The sequence below is a fragment of the Chrysochloris asiatica genome, unplaced genomic scaffold, assembly GCF_000296735.1.
Source record: "Chrysochloris asiatica unplaced genomic scaffold, ChrAsi1.0 scaffold00010, whole genome shotgun sequence".
Lineage (NCBI taxonomy): Eukaryota > Metazoa > Chordata > Mammalia > Afrosoricida > Chrysochloridae > Chrysochloris > Chrysochloris asiatica.
The window spans coordinates 22,435,494-22,454,498 of NW_006408528.1; the positions used below are offsets into that span (position 1 = coordinate 22,435,494).

General features: G+C 39.5%; 1 protein-coding gene across 3 annotated transcripts in view; it reads right to left on the reverse strand.

Annotated features, from left to right (window-relative positions):
* The window catches only part of GRM3 (glutamate receptor, metabotropic 3), a 336,991-nt gene extending 323,474 nt beyond the window's left edge, over positions 1 to 13,517 (reverse strand). Inside the window, exon 1 of one of the 3 annotated variants that reach the window (XM_006834334.1) lies at positions 13,033 to 13,353. Coding sequence is in view for 1 of the 3 variants with exons in the window: in XM_006834336.1 (XP_006834399.1) it covers positions 13,033 to 13,114 (82 nt within the window). In the remaining 2 variants the exon portion in view is untranslated. Of the gene's footprint in view, positions 1 to 13,032 lie in introns of all 3 variants that reach the window. The other 2 variants (XM_006834335.1, XM_006834336.1) reach the window with 2 other exon arrangements.
* Positions 13,518 to 19,005: the final 5,488 nt, after the last annotated feature.

Here is a 19,005-nt window from a genome sequence, read left to right on the forward strand (position 1 = left end):
GCCCACAGTCCCTTTCCCTCTCTGGGTCCAAAGTCCCAACTTCATTTTTAAGTGATTGGTGAGTTTCCAGCCAGGGAATGGATGGGAAACAGTTATTCATCAAGATGAATCTGGTAGAGATAAACTTTCCATTTCTTACATGCCATTGTCATGATTTCCCCATAGCATCTTAGTTCTCTTGTTTATTGTCTATCATTATTTTTTCAGTTATTGTTTGATTGCTATTATCTGGAGACACAATAAAATTCAACCAAACTTTTGCCATTGTGCTGATTCTGACCCCATGTCGGCTGTAATTTTTTCTGAGGTGCTGCTAGGTTGTTTTGAACTGCCAGACTTTTGGTCAGTAGTCAAGTGCTTAACCATTTGTATCACCCAGGGACTATGGAAACAAAGTTTTAAAAACAGCCCCCCCCCAAAAAAAAAACCCAACACCGCAATAAAACCCCATTGTTGTCAAGTCAGTTCCGTCTCATAGTGACCCTATGTACCATAAGGTTTCCAAGGCAGTCATCTTTTATAGAGTTGCTGACCTTTTGTTTAGCAGTTGAGTGCTTAACAATTGCACAACCAGGATTTGTTTGGAGGCACAGTTGTTAAGTGCCACCAAGTTGGTTCTGACTCAGCGATCCTGTCTAAGGTTTTTAAGGAGTGGCTTGTGGGTTTGCATTGCTGATCTTGCAGTTAGTAGTCCAGTGCTTATTCTAAAATGTCATGCCAGGACTTTTGGGGACACAGTGTTGTTGTTAAGTGTTTTTTGACTCAAAGCAACCCTGCATAGGTTTTTGAGGAGTGGTTGGTGGGTTTGATCCACTGAACTTATAGTTAGCAGTCCAGTGCTTATCATACACTGCCACACCAGGACTTTTGGAGTTGCAGCAGGTACACATTATATATTTGGTGAATAAATTAGTAAATGAAGAGGCACAGACTGGAGATAAGCTGTTTAAGGAATTGATAACTTGGGATAGGGTTTTTTAGCAGTGGGTAGAGAGATAGAAGACAGAGTGGGGCATATGTTATGAATGATGATTCACTATAGGACCAAACAAAAGGGTGGTGGTGGTTATGTGCCTTGGAGTTGGTTCCGACTCATAGTGACCCTATACAGGATTTTTGAGGCTATAAATCTTTATGGGAGCAGAAAGCTTCATCTTTCTGCCACGAAACAGCTGGTAGTTTCGAACTGCTGACCTTGCGGTTCGCAGCCTCATTCGTAACCACTATGCTACCAGAGACGATTCCACAATTTTGAACATCTATGCATGGTAACCATCAAAGCACTTAAGAAAGTCAAATTTCAACATATTATCATTTCTCTGTTTGAAACAGACCAAGGTTTAAAAGTGCAAATGCTTTTCGATAGTGGGTATCTAGTCTACTTTTTAGTTTTAGTTTTTTTAACTGCTTTTTTGTTCATGAAGTTGGTTATTGTGAACATGCAAGTAAAGTCAGAGGCTGTATTGACCTTCTAACAGTAAATGTAGTAGTCTACGGTAAGCCATTCTATGTCCCTACTGCCCGTCTCTTATTCCCTCCCCAACAGTTTTCCCATGTGACTCTGCACGCTGCTTAAGAAAGTGTCTTTGGCAGTGTTCGTGGGGATTGCCAGCTTCAGCTAAGCAACTATTCACTCAAATGGAGTAGAAGCTGAGTGGAGAATGTATAAGAAGTTGCCAAATGTGGGTTGTTTTTTTCTTCCGTTTTGCAAACCCAGAGGGCAGAGTGGAGAATTGTGACAAAACAATGTTTTCCCACATCTCCTTCTAGCTGACAAGGATACAGCTCTGAAGACAGTTTGAGTTTTAAATGCACAGTTCTCCAAATCTCGAGAACAAAGAACTAGTCTTAAAAATAGCAATAATATTTTCGTTAATAATACTCTTCAAACACTAAAACTTCTTTTTCTCATGTCACAGTATCACAGTTATAAAATACAGAATAAAGAGATCAAAATGAGAGAGTTTGCTGGTTGTTGTTGCTAAGTGTCATCGAGTGGATAGTGACTCACAGCAGCCCTGTACAGGACTTCTAATGTGGTGCTGTAGGACAAGCGCTGGGCTGCAAGGTCAGTTTGAATTGCAAGGTTTGCAGCTCAAGCTCACTAGCTGATCCTTGGAATGCCTAGTAGCTATGAGTCCAAATTAACTGAACCACAGTTAACAATACAACAACAATAAGGTTTCTGGGAATCCTGGTGTGGTGCTGTTGGATAAGCACTGAAAGGTCATCAGTGGTTCAAACCCACTATCTGCTCCTCGGAAACCCTATACATGGTCACTGTGATTCAGAACCAGCTCTATGACACTTACCAACAACAATAACAACAACAACAATGCAGGCGGAGAAAGTCTCATCTTTCTCCCATAGAGCAGTTGGTAAACTCGAATGGCTGCCCTTGTGGTTTATAGTCCAGTGTTTATCATATAGATCCAATGTGCTGTATGTATTGCATGTAATTGTGGCATTGTAGGTTAATGTGATGGACTGCAAGGTCGCTTTGCACCACACAGTTGGTGGTTCAAGCTTACCAGCCATTCCTTGGAAACCCTATACAGAAACTCTCTGGGTTGGAAACAACTTGATGGCACTTAACAACAACAACTAGAATTCACTGTAAATATAGAAGAAAAATTCCTTTGCATGAATTCAATATGAAGTTTCCAGAAAATGAATCTATTCACACAATTCACAGAAATGATGCTTTATTACTGGAGTTTATTAGTGTACAGCCAATCTTCTTATAAAAATATTTTTTGTTGTTAAGTAAATCAAGTCAGTTTTGACTCACAGTGATACTGCATAGGGTTTCCAAGGAGCAGCTGGGGGCTTGAGCCATCGACCATGTGGTTAACAGTCCCATGCTTACCCTACCATGCCACACAACTGGTTAATCCAATTAGAGCAGATATATTGTGGGGAATAATTTTGTGCAAGAAATTCATTGGATTTTTCTCTGTATGACCATCAGTCTATGTGTATTGGCTCCCAAAACTAAGTGTATAAAAAATAATCTAGAGGCTTATTTTAATATGTAGATTCCTGAATCCCAATCTAAAGTGATTTTCTTTCAATTAGTTTAGGAGCAGCCTGTACAAAGTGATTCTGATGTACATCCTCTGGGTACATACTTTGACAAACAATATCACATCAGAGATAAGAACATACTTGTTTGGTAATAGGTGGCGGGATGGAAAGGATACGGGAGTGGAGAGGAGAGCACCTCTGACTTCATCCTTCAACCTTTCACTCTTTCCTACTTTGAGCATTCTAACTTCTTCCATCTGATGAGATTGGGCATGCTCAAGGTGGTATGGCCGTAGTCTAACTTCATCCATCCGAAGAATATTGCTAAACAACCACAGTCCCTACCTGCTTCACACAACAAGGAACGCAAATTTAGGATACTATAAGAAACCATGGTATTTTCAATAACCTTATATGGATGTGAAAGCTGGACAGTGAATAAGGAAGACCGTAGAAGAATTGATGCCTTTGAGCTGTGGTGTTGGAGGAGAATACGGAATGTGCCATGGACTGTCAAAAGAACCAATAGATCTGTTTTGGAAGAAGTACAACCAGAGTGCTCCTTGGAGGCCAAGATGGCTAAGCTTCATCCCTCATACTTTGGACATATTGTCCGGAGGGAACAGTCGCTGGAGAAGGATGTCATGCTGGGTAAGGTGGAGGGTCAGAGAAAAAGAGGAAGACCCCTAACGAGATGGATTGGCCAGGTGGCATCATTGATGGACTCAAGTGTGGCAGCGGTAGTGAGGTTGGCCCAGGATCGGACATTGTTTCGTTCTGCTGTGCATGGGGTCACTGTGAGTCGGGTCCAACTCGATGGCACCTGACAACAACATAAGAAACTAAAGTGATGAGAGTAAGAATTCTACAAATCCTAAATAATTTTCCTGCAGTGCTTTATTTGTCCACCTACTACAGAGAAGTTCTGTTTTCTTTCAAGTTATTGCATCATGGTCAAAGAAGAGCTTGTCTTAAGAAACTTGTGAAGTGGGCACAAATATCTGTTCACTCCCTCTGCCCATTCCCCACCAAACTGGGTGAAGTTAATGTTTCTGAAAAATGAACCTGTAAATTCAGTGTTGTGAAGGCAAGTTAGTTCACTATATGGACGTAGAAATGTATGGTCATTTGAACTTCTTGGATGAAATGTTGTGAAAGGCAGGCACTAGAAGACATGTAGACATGTTTGAGGGGAAGCTGAGTCTTTGGTAGCTCTCAAAATATTTTTCTTAAGAACAGGTCTCGAACAAAGTCTATAGAATAGATGCGTTAGTAATCTAAGCCCCTTATCTTGACACCTTCTTAATTCTGAGGTGATGCATGGGATGGTCACCAATATATCTGGACTTGATTGAAGCCACTGGGATAAGTGTATCAGTATGTAGAGAATCTTTGTTTAATGGGGGATAAAAGCCCCTCAAAATAGAAACAGTTAATTATATTCTCCAGATCTCATTTTCTCTTCCAGGCAGATACAGATTCCTACGGTTTCTGACCTTACAGTGCAATCTTCCAAATTGGCATGTATTTTGACACATTTTATGAAAGCAGTTTCTATTATGTTGTGCTCACCAACACATGGTACATTGAAACTGTTAAGCAAAATACAAAATATTGTTAATAATCTATCTGTTATGTATTATTAACAATCAAAAGAAACAGCCTCCACCAGATGGGGGATAGATCCGTGATATCCATTCAGTTTTTTTATGTTCATGAATTATTCCAGTGCAAATCACAAATCAGAGTAAATTGGCATGTTTCGGTTATTTGGTTGTACGAAAAGAAGCATAAATTCATGTCCTCAAGACAGCAGGGCTCTTGCCTGTGGGAAAGCATCCAGATTAGAAAATCAAGAAATGTGGGTTTTCCCGAAGCAACCCTACTGACTAAGATTTTGGAGTCAGCAGCAGGTCATTTCAACATTTCCTGTTTGTGTGTTTAAGATGATATATATATATATATTATAAATTAATGTCTGAGTGAGTAGAATGATGAGAGTTTTCATAAACAAATTACCTGGTGGAAAACAGTTAAGAGAACAGAAACATCATGTTAGACATAATAAGCAGAAATGTTATGTGAGTTCATGGCTGGTTATTTGAGAGACTAGATGTCACTGCATCTCGCTTTGCAAGTTGTACTCTTCATCCAAATCAGCCTCCAGGAAACATATTTCCCTCACATTTTCACACCTGGTGTTTTTTCTTAGCTCATGAATAAAACTATAACTTTTGTAGATTTCTTTATTTCTCAATTTTCATCCTTTAATCCTAGTTAAATAATAAACAATTTTGATGTTTACTTTTTCTACTTTTTCTTTACTCTTAGGATTGTTGCTGTGTGCTGTCGAGTTGGTTCCGACCCAGAGTGACCCTGTATAGGGTTTCCGAGGAGCAGCTGGTAAGCTTGAATCGCCAACCTTGTGGTTCAAACTAACTTTTCAGTCCAGTGCATTAACCCACAACGCCACACCAGGACTCCTATTCTTCACGGGTGTCTGTTTATTTAAGGGAGGAGCAAGCTGTGGGAGTGGACTGTCTTTTAGGTTTTGTTTTACTTAACATTATTCCCTTCCCTATTACCTGGAGCTCACAATATATATGAGGTTCAGCTTAAATATTTTCACAATTTTAACCTAATGCCCTCAATGGGAAAAATGTCTTCGGCTTTCAAACACAAAATTTCTTGTATCAGTCTGTTGGATGCCATATTCCCTATTTTATGGTTGTTCAGGTTCTTTTTTTTGACATAATATAAGAAACAAGTGTTGAATTCTAGCCTTGCTAACTATCTGAATTTGGGCAAGTAAGTTATTTTATTTTCCTGAGTTTCCATTTCCCTCATGTAAAGCAGAGATAATAAGACCTGCCTCATTTGTTTTTTGTGAGTATTAAATAAACCATAGAATGTCTTAGATCATGGCAACTGTTCAATCATTTTCCATCTATTAGTCTGAGATATCATTGGTGTTATCACTTCACAGCAGGCAGCACAGTGTCTTCCACATAAAAGTATCAGAACCTAGCTATATCTATGTGTGTGTGTGTGTGTGTGTGTGTGTGTAATACAATGGAGGACATCATGCTTGATAAAGTAGAGAGAGGGTCAGCTAAAAAAGGAAAGTCCTCAGCAAGATGGACTGACGATGGTTATAACAATGACCTCAAACATAGTAACACTGTGAGGATGGTGCAGGACCGGCACTGTTACATTCAGTTTTACACAGGGGTTGCTAACAGTTGGCATAAACTGAATGGCATCTAGCAACAACAATATGTAATCTAGATATCTACATTTTTTAATCTGAATACATTTAACCTCTTTTCTACTTTAGAATTTCAAGTTATATTTTGGAATGCCTTCAACTTTATACATGCTAATAAAGCTTTGTGCGTATTTTAACAGTGTTATATCCCCACGGACTATGCTGAACCTTGTTTTGGTCACAAAGCTGCTTACCAAATATCTGTTGATGGATTGTTTCTCTACTAACTACCTTTTCCTTCTTTGGTAGTCTTTCCTCCTAGAGGCGTCTCCTCAGATTGTCATACTCATAATTCCTCCCTACTCCAAGCTACATATATAGATTGCAAGTTTTTCAAACTATGTATCGTTTATTAGGATTCCCAAACTGTCTAACCATTGATGGCTATCTATATGCTTCCAATTGAGTTCAGTCAAGTGGTTATCTGTGTTGTGCATGAAGAAGACAGAGAAATAAATTCTGATAGAGAATTCAAAATGAAGAATACTGTGGGCTTTTCATAGAGTTAACTTCTCAGCATATGGCTTTATTTTCAAATGTAGTATTTTATTCTATGTTCATATAGGTTATATCTGGATGTTTTTAAAGTTTATTTCTCTGTCCTGTTTTAAAAGTACAGTGCACCATTTTTTTTTTTTTTGGTTCCATAAAAAGATAGGGAAATAATTTATTCTGTGTAGAAACAGACTCTTAGAATTCTGTCTTTATCATAAGGAAAAGTCACACACATATTGATAGCTTGCTATTCCTTTAACAAGAAAGTTTATTTCTTCTTTGTTTCTAAGGAAAATCATTTTGAGGGTACTCAGCTACTATGTGATGAATAGAGCTATAAAAACACCATGGGGCTTCAGGTGGGATATTGTCGCTTTAAAAATTATTTATTCCAATTAGTCTAATTATATTCCCTTAAAGATATTTTAAGTTTGGGAATGGTACTGCTTACTGTTTTTTTTAACTTAATCCACATGAATGTACCATCTAATGCTCAATGAGCAATCAAGAAGACAGTAGTGCTTTGTGTTTTTAGTGGCCGGTTCACCTTACCCTTAGTCCTATATTTTCTGAACTTGTCAAGTGGAAACTAGGAATTTATTCCCTGATTTATCATTTACTCCTCTGCTGTCTAGCAGAACTTGCTTCTCAATGCCTGGAACTTAGAGAAACAATTGAGTGGGCTGGTGAGTCTATCACAGATATTTACTTAAGAATCTTAAAGAAGCCTACATATGGATGTCTTGGAAGCAGCTTTTAAGTGAACAAGTTGAAAACCTGGTTCTCTCTTGTGGTTATTTCAAGCTTTCCTATTTTTAAAGTAACCTTCACATATGGTACCTACATATAAATCTAAATCTAAAACACTATTCCATATTGATATAGAAATGATTTGAGCTTATATTTCATGATAAAGCATATTGAAGAATTTGAATGATTTCTAGTTGTTTTTTTTTTTAAACATTGTTTCAGCATGAAAGGGCTACTGAAAATTCTAACAAAATTAATACACTTTGGTAACTTATGTATCCAGACCAGGGCTCGGAACAGGTTCACTCCACTTAAACCCCTTGCTGAGAATTTGCATTTCCACCTCAAATATACTGGATCAGAATGTACATTTCAATAAGTTGCCCAGGTGACTTTTATAGCTCCTTAGGTGAGTTTTATGAAGATCTTGTTAAAATGCATATTCTGATCAGTATATCTGGGGTGGAAATATAATTCTAAGACGACCTAACTGGAATGAACCTGTTAGAAGTCTTGATCCAAACTACATACACTATTATATTTGTAATGTATTCTATTAATTATGGAAATTAATTTCATTTCAATAGTGGAATTTACATGACAACAGCTTCTGGAGCTCAGTGGAGCATCTGACTAACATGTCACAGAATTTCCCCTTGTGTGGGTGTGTTGACAGGGTTCTGTTGACATCAAATTTGCAATGAAAATGTCTCATAAATGTGCATTCACATAGAATTTTGCTTACAAGAGATCATCTCAATATGCATATAGGTCATTAATATTAGAGAAGGCAATTTCATCATTCTTGCATTACTAAGATAAATTATGAGAAATATGTAACCATACTCATATATATACACATTGCCTAAAGATAGGTCTTCAGATTTAGCAAAGATGTCTGGATCTAGAGCTGTCACCTTTGCGATGTCTCCTATAATTGTGTAAAGCTTTTTTACTACAAGTATTATATAAATGTTGGATGGTGACTTCAAATCAAGCAAGAGAATGGACTAGTCCAGAGGGGTTTTTAGAGGGAGTAAATAACAAGATAAAATAGAACCAGGGGAAAATTAGTCTGAATATCACAGCAAAGTTCCTAATAGGGAGAACCATTAGACTGTGAAATAGTCTTTCAAAGGCACTGGAAGAAGCCATTACATGAACCATTTAAAATCAGACTGGGCTGAAGTACTCCAAAATACAGTAAGCTATGGGGACCAATCCTATATTAGAAGTGAAAACGGGAGGATGGCCTAAACGTTTCTACCATCTTGATGATTGCTATGATTGTACTGATTTTGTGTGTTCAATCTAGATGGATAATATTCTATCATTTTATGTTATTTCTTAAGAGAAATTTCAACAAATTCACTTAGTGCAATTTGGTGCATTTAGTAGAATCTCAAATAGGCTAAAATGAATATTAAACTCAATATGAAATAGCAAAAACAAAAACACCTTTTTTTTTTCTTTTTTCCTGGGAGTTACCCCTAGAGAAAACAAGTCTCACCCTGGGAATCTGGCTGCATTCCAACGTGCATAAATGCATGCCGTCTTGGGTTTTCAATGGAGATTAAGTATTAATTTCATTGCTTTTGTTTAATAGTTTCTTGGGATGATGTTGAGAAATAAACATAAAATAACAGAAACATTTCATCTCCAAGTCAATGGACTACATTTTAGCAATAAGTGATGAGGACCCTAGAAAAAGATCATGCATCATTTTGTAACTATTGTTGTTGTTGTTAAGTGCTGTCATGTCAGTTTTAGCTCATGACAACTCTGTATAGGGTTTCCAAGGAGGGGCTGGTAATTTAAACTGCCTACCTTGTAGTTCAAACCAACCTTGCGGTCAGGTGCTTAACCTACAGGGCTGCAAGAGGACAGGGATTAAAAAAAAAAAAAAAAAAAGTTAGACATGAAATAAGGAAGAGCTATTTCTCTCTTAAGGGTGTTTTCATCCTTCAGGTACCCAGGGAAGTTGTAAAACTCTTATTACTGAGAATATTGCAAAATGAGACCATCCTCAATTTTGTGCAGTTACCACAAAAATAGATAGCTTTTTATAATACTTATCCCAGTTCTTTTAATAAAAATATGAATTTAAATTTAAATAAAAAATAAAGATCACATAATTTATGATATATTTCCATATGTTCCACTTACCAATTTTAATTGCAGTGGCATAAAATCAGAAGTGGAATCATTAGTTTGATGTTTTATAATTGTGAGGTAGATAATTGATTTACAAAAATTTATTTTCATGTATAAATCACAACTTTTAGTAAAGATCGTCATACACATTTGAGTGAGATCATAAAACATATTTTCATTAATTCTAATATTTTCTGTTTATGAAACTGTCCACACATTTTTTTCAGCTTATTGATTATATGTTCTTGAAGTGTGAAAAATACCCTTTAATTTAAAGAGAAGCATTCCTGTACCTCAAGCCCTAAGATCTAAGCAATTCCTGTATGGCATAATTTTCTATGGGTTGGTTTCGCATTTCATTGGCAAGGGTCTATCCGATAAAACCTATGTGTTTTATTTAAGTGACGTGGGTCTTATCAATTTCAAAAGATATTTTTTAAAATACAACCTTCTTTTATTCCAACTAATAAGGAGCTCTGGTAGCGCAGTGGTTATGAATCGGGCTGTGAACCGCAAGGTCAGCAGTTCAAAACTACCAGCTGTTCCACCGGTGAAAGATGAGGCTTTCTGCTCCTGTAAAGATTTACAGCCTCGGAAACCCTGTACCGGGTCGCTATGAGTTGGAACCGACTCCACGGCACATAACAACAACAACAATATAGGTATGGAGTCCTGGTGTGGCACTATAGGATAAACACTTGACTGCTAACCACAAAGCTGGCAGTACAAACCCACCAGCTATTCCTCAGAAACCCTATACAGGGTTATTATGAGTCAGAACAAACTCAACTGCACTTAACAATAACAAAAAAATTTAGGTATGTAGTACTGGTGCTGTAGAATGAGAACTGGACTTCTAACCACAAAGGTCAGTGGTTTGAGCCCACTAGCTACTTTGCAGGAGAAAGATGAGGCTTTCTGCTCCCGCAGAAACCCTATACAGGATTGATATAAGTCAGAACAGACTCAATAGTATCTAACCTAACATTGCAGGTAGTCTGAAATTTTCATGGTTTTACTTTTTGAAAGCATAAGTTTCAAGATTTCATCTTCTCATTTTCCATCCTGAGTATCTGTGTTACTCTGGCAATAAATCAAGATAGCCATAGGACATGTCTTTTCAAAGTATCTCTGTATGCATTCTGGGTGAAAAGAAACCTAAGGATTGTTGTTGTTAAGTGCTGTTGAGTTGATTCCAACCCATAGCAACCTTATATAGGGTTTCCAAGGAGCAGCTGGTGAGCTTGAACCACCGACCTTGCAGTTCAAAGGATTTGCAGTCTGACATATTAGCCCACAGCACCACACCTGGATTCACACCTAAGGATAGGCAGCTACAAATTACAGGTGAGAGACACCTTTGCCATTTTTGCTATGAATGGGAAAATACAACTCTGGTGAGGTTGATGTACAAGAACTTTCAAATGTATTCAGATTTTATTGGACTGTCTTCAGGAAAAAAGGTTAGCACTCCAGAATCATTGACTAACAATTAAGTGTCCAGACAACTTTGGTAGGAATGGTGTACTCTAGAAGTTTAGTGTGATGGTGATCCCGATGTTTTAGTCACATACACTAGTATATATTAAATATACAAATATTTATGCAAATAATTCGAGTTCAGGTAGCAGGCTTAAAATATGTGATCAGGCAAAACTAAGTTAATTTAGACTTAGGTAAATGAATAATGGTGTTCTCAAAATGGATGCTTATTATTTTTTTCCAATGAAACACAGTATAGCTCTACTGAACAGTTCTAAAGGCAGGTGACACAAAGAAACATGGATCCAAGCAAAGAAACTCAAATTGATGAACTATTGTTGAGGTCCTTAACATATACATATCCCTAATATATGTATTATATACATACACACATCACACATACTGGTATATTAAAAGATGAGATTAATATGAGTTAAGGACCTCAACAACAGTTCATCAATTTGAGTTTCTTTACTTGAATCCATGTTTCTTTGTGTCACCTGCCTTTAGAACTGTTCAGTAGAGCTATACTGTGTTTCTTCGGGAGGGGGATATATATATAGAGAGAGAGAGAGCTCTGGTAGCGTAGTGGTTACGAATAGGGTTGCGAACCTTAAGGTCAGTGGTTCGAAACTACCAGCGGCTCCGCGGGAGAAAGATGAGGCTTTCTACTTCCCGTAAAGATTTACATCCTCGGAAACCCTGTACAGGGTCGCTATGGGTCGGAACCGACTCGACGGCACTTAACAACAACAACAACAACATATATATATATATATATATATATATGATAAATAATCAACCATAAGGTCAGTTTGAATTTGCAAGGTTGGCGGTTCAAACTCACCAACCACTCCTCAGAAACCCTATACAGAATCGACTTAACAGCACTTAAACAACAAAAACAACAACATATCTATAATTTTTAAGCTACTAGTAGAAATATTTTATGAAGAAGTTACCTGAGCACTTGAACATGGATCTTTAGAAGTGTTCAGTTTTGTTATGTTCAAAATGTAGTGTTTTAAAATACTTAAAAAAGAGCAAAGAGAACCTTTCTCCCCAAGAAATCTACCTAAAAGTGTTATCTTTAAGGAATCTTCTATGTTCCTTCTAGGATTAGAAGGAAATGAGATGAAATCCTTAGAAACAAGCTTACTGGATACATTATCTAGTCTATTTCTGGATCACAATCTCCCACCCTCTGTGAGTTATCTCATTGTCAGATAAGAAAATGGAACAGGGTCGATGAAGAGATAGGCGCTTAGGCTAGCTTTTCGTTTTTGCCCTCAAGTCAAAAGGAGCAAAAGGCAAGGAGAGGGCTTTCTTCCATGCATAATTGTGGGAGGTCTGCCTCTGTCTGCAGAGTTTATCCCGGTTACACCACCAACCTGGTCCCGCTGACCGCTGCCCACCTCGTCTGGCAACCTCCACACCCACATGAAACCATGTGTGTCAGCACCGTTTCTCGTGCACAAAGCCCAAGAAGCCCCAGAATAGAAACGAATCCCGAGCCTCGAGCGGAGCTGGAGGCGGTTGGATGATGAGAAGGGTCTCTCTGGGGGTCTGCGGGCGGTAGTTAGTCGCTCCACCTCTCACACCTTGCTGCAGATCTCTGCCCTGGATGGAATGTACCTCCTTCCCAGAAACACAGGCGTGCGCGCACACACACAAACTCTCACTATCTCACCCACACCGTCCCTACTCCCTGTCCTCCCCACCCTCGGCAGAACTGTAGGGACTGGTCCGTGCTCTGCCTCAACTTTCCCGGCTGCATCTGCCCCACGCGAAATGTGAATCGCCGCGCCCTCTCAGGGCACCCTCCAGGGGAACACGTCTTCCTCCGCGCCTCTTACCTCGTACCAACTCCTGACGGGGACTGGAGCTGACCGTGGTGGCAGCGGTGGTGGCTGAGCCTGTACCCGGGCTCCGGCTCATGGTTGGTCCTCCTCATCCGACACAAAAGAGGTAGCTTGCGGGCTTTGTCCTTTCCAAATCCAAGGGAGAACTTATTTTGCCCCCTAAATGGACAACTTGTGCGCGCCGCTTCCTGTCACAGTGCCCCCTGCCCCCGCCCACTCCTGACTGCGCGCTGGACCACTGCCTAGTGGCAGAGCATCCAGGCCTCCTAGTCAGTTAAGAGTGGGAAAAAAGAAGGGGTGGGTGGAGAAGAGAGGAAGGAGGTTGGGGAAAGGGGGACCCAGTGGTCTTCTGCAAAGGGGAGGGGAGCACTTTCCAGCTCAGTTCATCTCTTTCTCCTCCTCTTTACGTGCAAACCCACTTCAGGGCGCAGAAGCAACTTTATTTCACCTTGGCCAGGCTGAAACCGTCTCATCAAATTGGGACTCATCAGAGGCACGGTTCTCCAGCCATTCTCTCCTCCTCTCTTTCTCCCTCCCTTGCCTTTTCCCGATCCCTTCCCCCGCTACGCTACTCTTCCTCCCTCTTTATATAGGGGGTATATCTGCAGTGAGCATGGGTACCTAGAGAAGAGAGCTAATATACAGAAAGCCAAGGCGGTTTTGCTGACTACTTCACCTCACTATATTTGAAATGCTAGGCAGTGCATCAAAGGTTGATGAATTTCGAAGGGGTGGGGTGAAGGGGCACGGGGCAGCAAGGGAGGGCGGTGGCTCCAACTTTGAAGCTCTGCTGAAGCTTTCGGCCTACGGGAGAGCAGGGGCTAACGCTCAGTCCTTGGACGAACTCTTTAGTGGTCCCGGTGCTACTGGCTGACCGCATGCTGGAAAAGAAAGAACAGAAGTGGAGAGGAAGGAAGCGAGCGAGGGAGGCCGGTGCGCAGCTCTGCCCCACACGATGCCCAACTGCACAGTGCAAGCCCCAGGGGAGGGCTTGTGCAGAACAATCTCTGGGTCAGGCGGGAGGGAGACGCTCCTGTTTCCTAGCAACCCTCATCAATCTCCTTCGGATAGCTCTTTCTGAAGGAATTCGATTGGACAGCCCCTGGAGAGAAGCCACGCCCCTTCAAAAATGCTGGGCTACTGCTTTTTCGCATTCTTCCAAATTTCTTGGGTGGAATGTGATTAGAAGGGTGTGCTAATTATCTGTCTTCGTATCTTCTTTGCTGCCACACCGCAGTGGCCCCTCCACCCCCGCACCCTCTATTCCTATTTGTGGTTTATCAGGCACAGTCTACGATCTGTATAGAACGTCTTCTTTCTTCTTAAAAATAAATAAATAAAATCCTTAAATCGGTGACGTAGGCACAAAAGACAAAAAGGCACACGGAAACAGCTTTAATAAGCTCGAAGCTACAGATAAAATCCTAAAGGTAAAATCCCAGGGATCTTTCTATGTATAGAAACACGTTGTGTTAAATTTCAAAATTGAAGCTACAGTGTCATTAATTTTCCACCCTGAATACTAACTTTGTGTTAACCAAAGAATGAGTTATACAAAGCCAGAGACAATTAAAGTTAATGTTTTAAATGCTACATTTATTCTTTAATATTTAATGCTGAGTTGTTTAACAATTGCTGCCTTTTGTAACCTCGCCAGAACGTTTAAACTACAGAAACAATTTTACCACTAAGTCTATTAGAGAGCCAAAGATATTTAGAAGACACGTGAACAATATATTTGATTGTGAATTCCACCAAAACCAGTAACTTGAATTATTAAAAATAAAATGTCATTAAATCATGAAACACATTCTTTCTAGAATGCAATAGCAACATATACTGTTCATCACAAACACATTAGACCTTCATAAGAGAGAACCATCACAACGTCTGCAGGGAGAACAAACAATAGACCATTGTACATCAAGGAGAAATGGCAGAAACCACATGCAAGATTAAGATTTACACACTGTGAAGGCTTCAGATATTCATGAAGACAGGTTCTGCAGCTTTTGGCCTCTTTCAGAACACACCAGAAAATATCCTTATGGACTTCCAAGACCTTATCAGAGTCTGCTGGGATTAGGAAAACTAGTAATCTGATATTGCCATCCCACTAAAAGGGAAAAAAGTACCTGTGTTGGAACAAAATAAATTGATGATATATAGGGCGAACTGCATTTTCATAGTCATGCAGACTCTAATACTTTTAAAGTAAAGAGAGTAAAACACTGATGTAAATCATCTATTATAGATCAGATTTTAAGGACTATCTTTACCCACCCCTACCCCAGATCCCCACATGAAGAAATGATGAACATGAAGCCTACTAAACTTGGTGGATTAGTGGGCAATTTGTTATACTAACTATATCTCAGTTTCTTTATCTGTAAAATGAGAATACTAATTGCTTATTCCTCAGAGCTATTTGGCAGATTTGTAAGTACCATGCTGTTATTCTGTTGTTAAGTGCTGTTGAGTCGGTTCCAATTTATAGTAACCTTGTATAGGATTTCTGAGGAATGGCTGGTGGGTTTGAACCATTGACCTTTGGGTTCAAGCTGACTTTGCAGTCCAGTGCTTTATTCTACAATGCCACACCAGGACTCAAAGTATCACATGTTGTTGTTGTTGTTGTTGTTATGTGCCATGGAGTTGGTTCTGACTGATAGCCACCCTGCACAGAGTTTCCAAGGCTATAAATCTTTACAGGAGCAGAACACCTTATCTTTCTCCCCCAGAACAGCTGGTAGTTTCGAACTGCTGACCTTGTGGTTCGCAGCCCGATTCGTAACAACTATGCTACCAGAGATGTTGTTAGGTGCCATTGAGTCGGCACCGACTCATAGCAACCTTGTGCACAGCAGAACGAAACAATGTCTGATCCTGGGCCAACCTCACTACTGTTGCCACACTTGAGTCTGTCGATGCTGCCACCTGGCCAATCCATCTCGTTGGGGGTCTCCCATATAAATAATGGTGCTATTGTTAGTTTCTATAGCGTGGCACTATAATATAAACCCTGAATTGCTAATTGAAATGTTGGTGGTTCAAATGCACCAGCCATGTCTCTAAAACTTTATACAAGGTCACTGTGAGTCTGAACCAACTCAAGAGCACTTAACAACAAACAACAGCACAGTTAACTATAGTGTTTTCTTTGTTGAGGCATATATATATATATATAATTGAAGTCAGTCTTGTACTTTAGTTCTTTAACCATCAATTGGTAACCATTTTAAATTCAGCATCCATTGGCAACATAGCTTCAGCTTTGTTGTTTGTGGATGTTTGTGGATGTTTATGTTTTCAAGTTACCTTTAAAAGCCTCAAGGAGTAGGGCTAAATAACAACCTCTGTCTAGACAGCATGCCAAATAAGAAATCACATCACCCTTTCTACCATCTGCTTCCTAAGTATTCTAAGTGGGCTCTATTTCTAAACAATTGTAGTCCTTCTTTTATGCACTTCTGGTGTGGCATGTTTATCAAATCTTTTTAAAGTTAAATGTGAGTTTGGATGTCTAGACCACTTTTAACTAGTTATTATTATTATTATTAGTTTAAATTCTAATAATCCATGATTAACCATGATATTATACCTTCTTAGGGACCTTTATAGTTAACTTCCATAGTTTCTGGAATAATGTTTTTTAAATGTGCCCACCAAGTGCATCATCCAGAAGTATCATTAAGAGTTGATACATTATCACCACTCATTATAAAATGCCTTCTATGTCCTGTTTCTTACCCAGAGTTTGCTCTTACTAGCATGCCTTTCAGAGAAAACCTTCACTGGTTTTATCAAGAAATCAGTTATTTTGTGGTTTCTACAATATGGATTACATCTCAACATAAAGAAAACAGAATTCTCACAAGTGGGCCAATAAGCACCATCACAATAAACAGAGAAACGTTGAAACTGTCAAGGATTTTGTTTTACTTGGATCCACAATCAATGATTGTGGAAGCAGTAGTCAAGGAATAAACAATATATTGCATTGGAAAAATCTGCTGCAAAATACCACTTTGAAGTATTAAAAAGCAAATAAATCACTTTGAGGACTAAGGTGCTCCTGACCCATTCCATGGTATTTTTACTTCATATGGTGTGTGCTGTGGGTTAATGCTCCAAACTGCAAAGCCATTTTGAACTTCAGAAGGGTTGGTGGTTCAAGCTCACAAGTTGCTTCTCGGAAACCCCATAAAGGGTCGCTATGGGTTGGAATCGACTCAACAGTACTTAACAACAACAATTTACATGAAAGCTGGACAATGAGTAAAGGAGGCCAAAGAATAAAGTGCTGGAAAAAATATTAAATATTCTGTGGACTGCTGGAATAACAAACAAATCTGACTTGGAAAAAGGACAGTCAGAATACTCGTTAGAAGTGAGGGTAGCGAGAATTTATCATATGTACTTTGGACATGTTACCAGTCGGAACTGGTTCCTGAAGAAGGACATTGTGCTTAGTGAAGTAGAAGGTCATTGAAAAAGAGGAAGACCCTCAGTGGGATGGATTGACACAGTGGCTGAAACAATGGCTTACACACAGTTTGGACTGTGAGGAAGGCAGCACCAGGCAGTGTTTTGTTCAGTGTTTTGTTATACGATCTCTATAAGTCAGAACTGACTCTGTATCACCTAACAATAACAACTATCAGTCCTAGTAGCAGTGTGGATTGAGAATTGGACTGCTGACCAACAGGTCAGTGGTTCAAACCAATTGGTCTCTCTGTGGGAGAAAGATGCAATAATCTGCTTCTGAAAAGATTTACAGCCTAGACAAGCTTATGGATCAGTTCTAGCCTACACTATGGGGTTGCTGGGTCAGAATCAACAATATGGCAGTGGGTTTGGTTTAGTTACATCCGTCAGCTGTGCAGTTATGATCATATGTAGAGTGATCAGGTGTCCAGTTTGTCATTGACAGTACTGATTTGTATCTACAGTCTTGAGTATATGCATAGTGCTCAATTTATTTCTCAAAAGTGTTAGATTTGGACAATGCACTATATAGCTACCTGAGCCCTCATTACCAAACACGAGGTTCATCTCTAGAGACTAGTCCCTCCTGATAACATGTCTGAAATATGACAAGCAAAGTCTCATCGTCCTGGCTTCTATTGAACATTGTGGTTGTATTTCTTCCAACACAGGTTTGTTTGTTCTTCTGTCAGCCCATGGTACTTTTAATACTGTTTACCAACACCATAACTTAAATGTAGCAATTCTTTTACAGTATGGAAGAGCACATCTTTGTAATCCATTAGCTGGAAGAGGACACCTTTTTTCTTATTCACATAGAGAAGGTGAGGTGCAGACAAACAGAGTTCTAGGAATGGGTAGTAAATGACCTGTCACAAGTGCCGCTCCAGAATCAGGTGAGATTCAGCAATGAGAGTCACCTACAGCCTGAATACTTTAAAGGAACTAACTAAATTGTGATCAACAAAGTCAGCTTGAACACCTATCATGCCCAGGAAAAAGCCACAGCTAATTCCCAAGCACAGCCAAATAATCAATTTCAATGACTCATAACTACGATCAGAGCAGAACTGCTCCCTGGGATTTCCAAGGTCATAAATCTTTAAGGAAGCAGACAGCCTCGTTTTTCTCCCACAGAACAGATGGTAGATTTGAACTGCTGACCTTGAGGTTAGCAATTCAATGCCAAACCCACAGCCACCAGGGCCCTTTAATGGCAAGTTGTTGTTGTTAAGTGTCATGGAGTCGGTTTGACTCATAGAGATCCTGTATAGGATCTGAGAGGAGCAGTTGGTGGAATTTAACTGCTCATTTAGGGATTAGCAGCCCAGGTCTTATGCTACAGCTCCAGAACTCCAGTGGTAAATTGTTATTGTTGTTGTTAAGTACTGTTGTGTCAGTTAGGACTCATAGTGACCCTGTATAGTTTCTGAGGAGTAGCTGGTATATTTGAATGGCTGACATTTTGGTTAGCAGTCT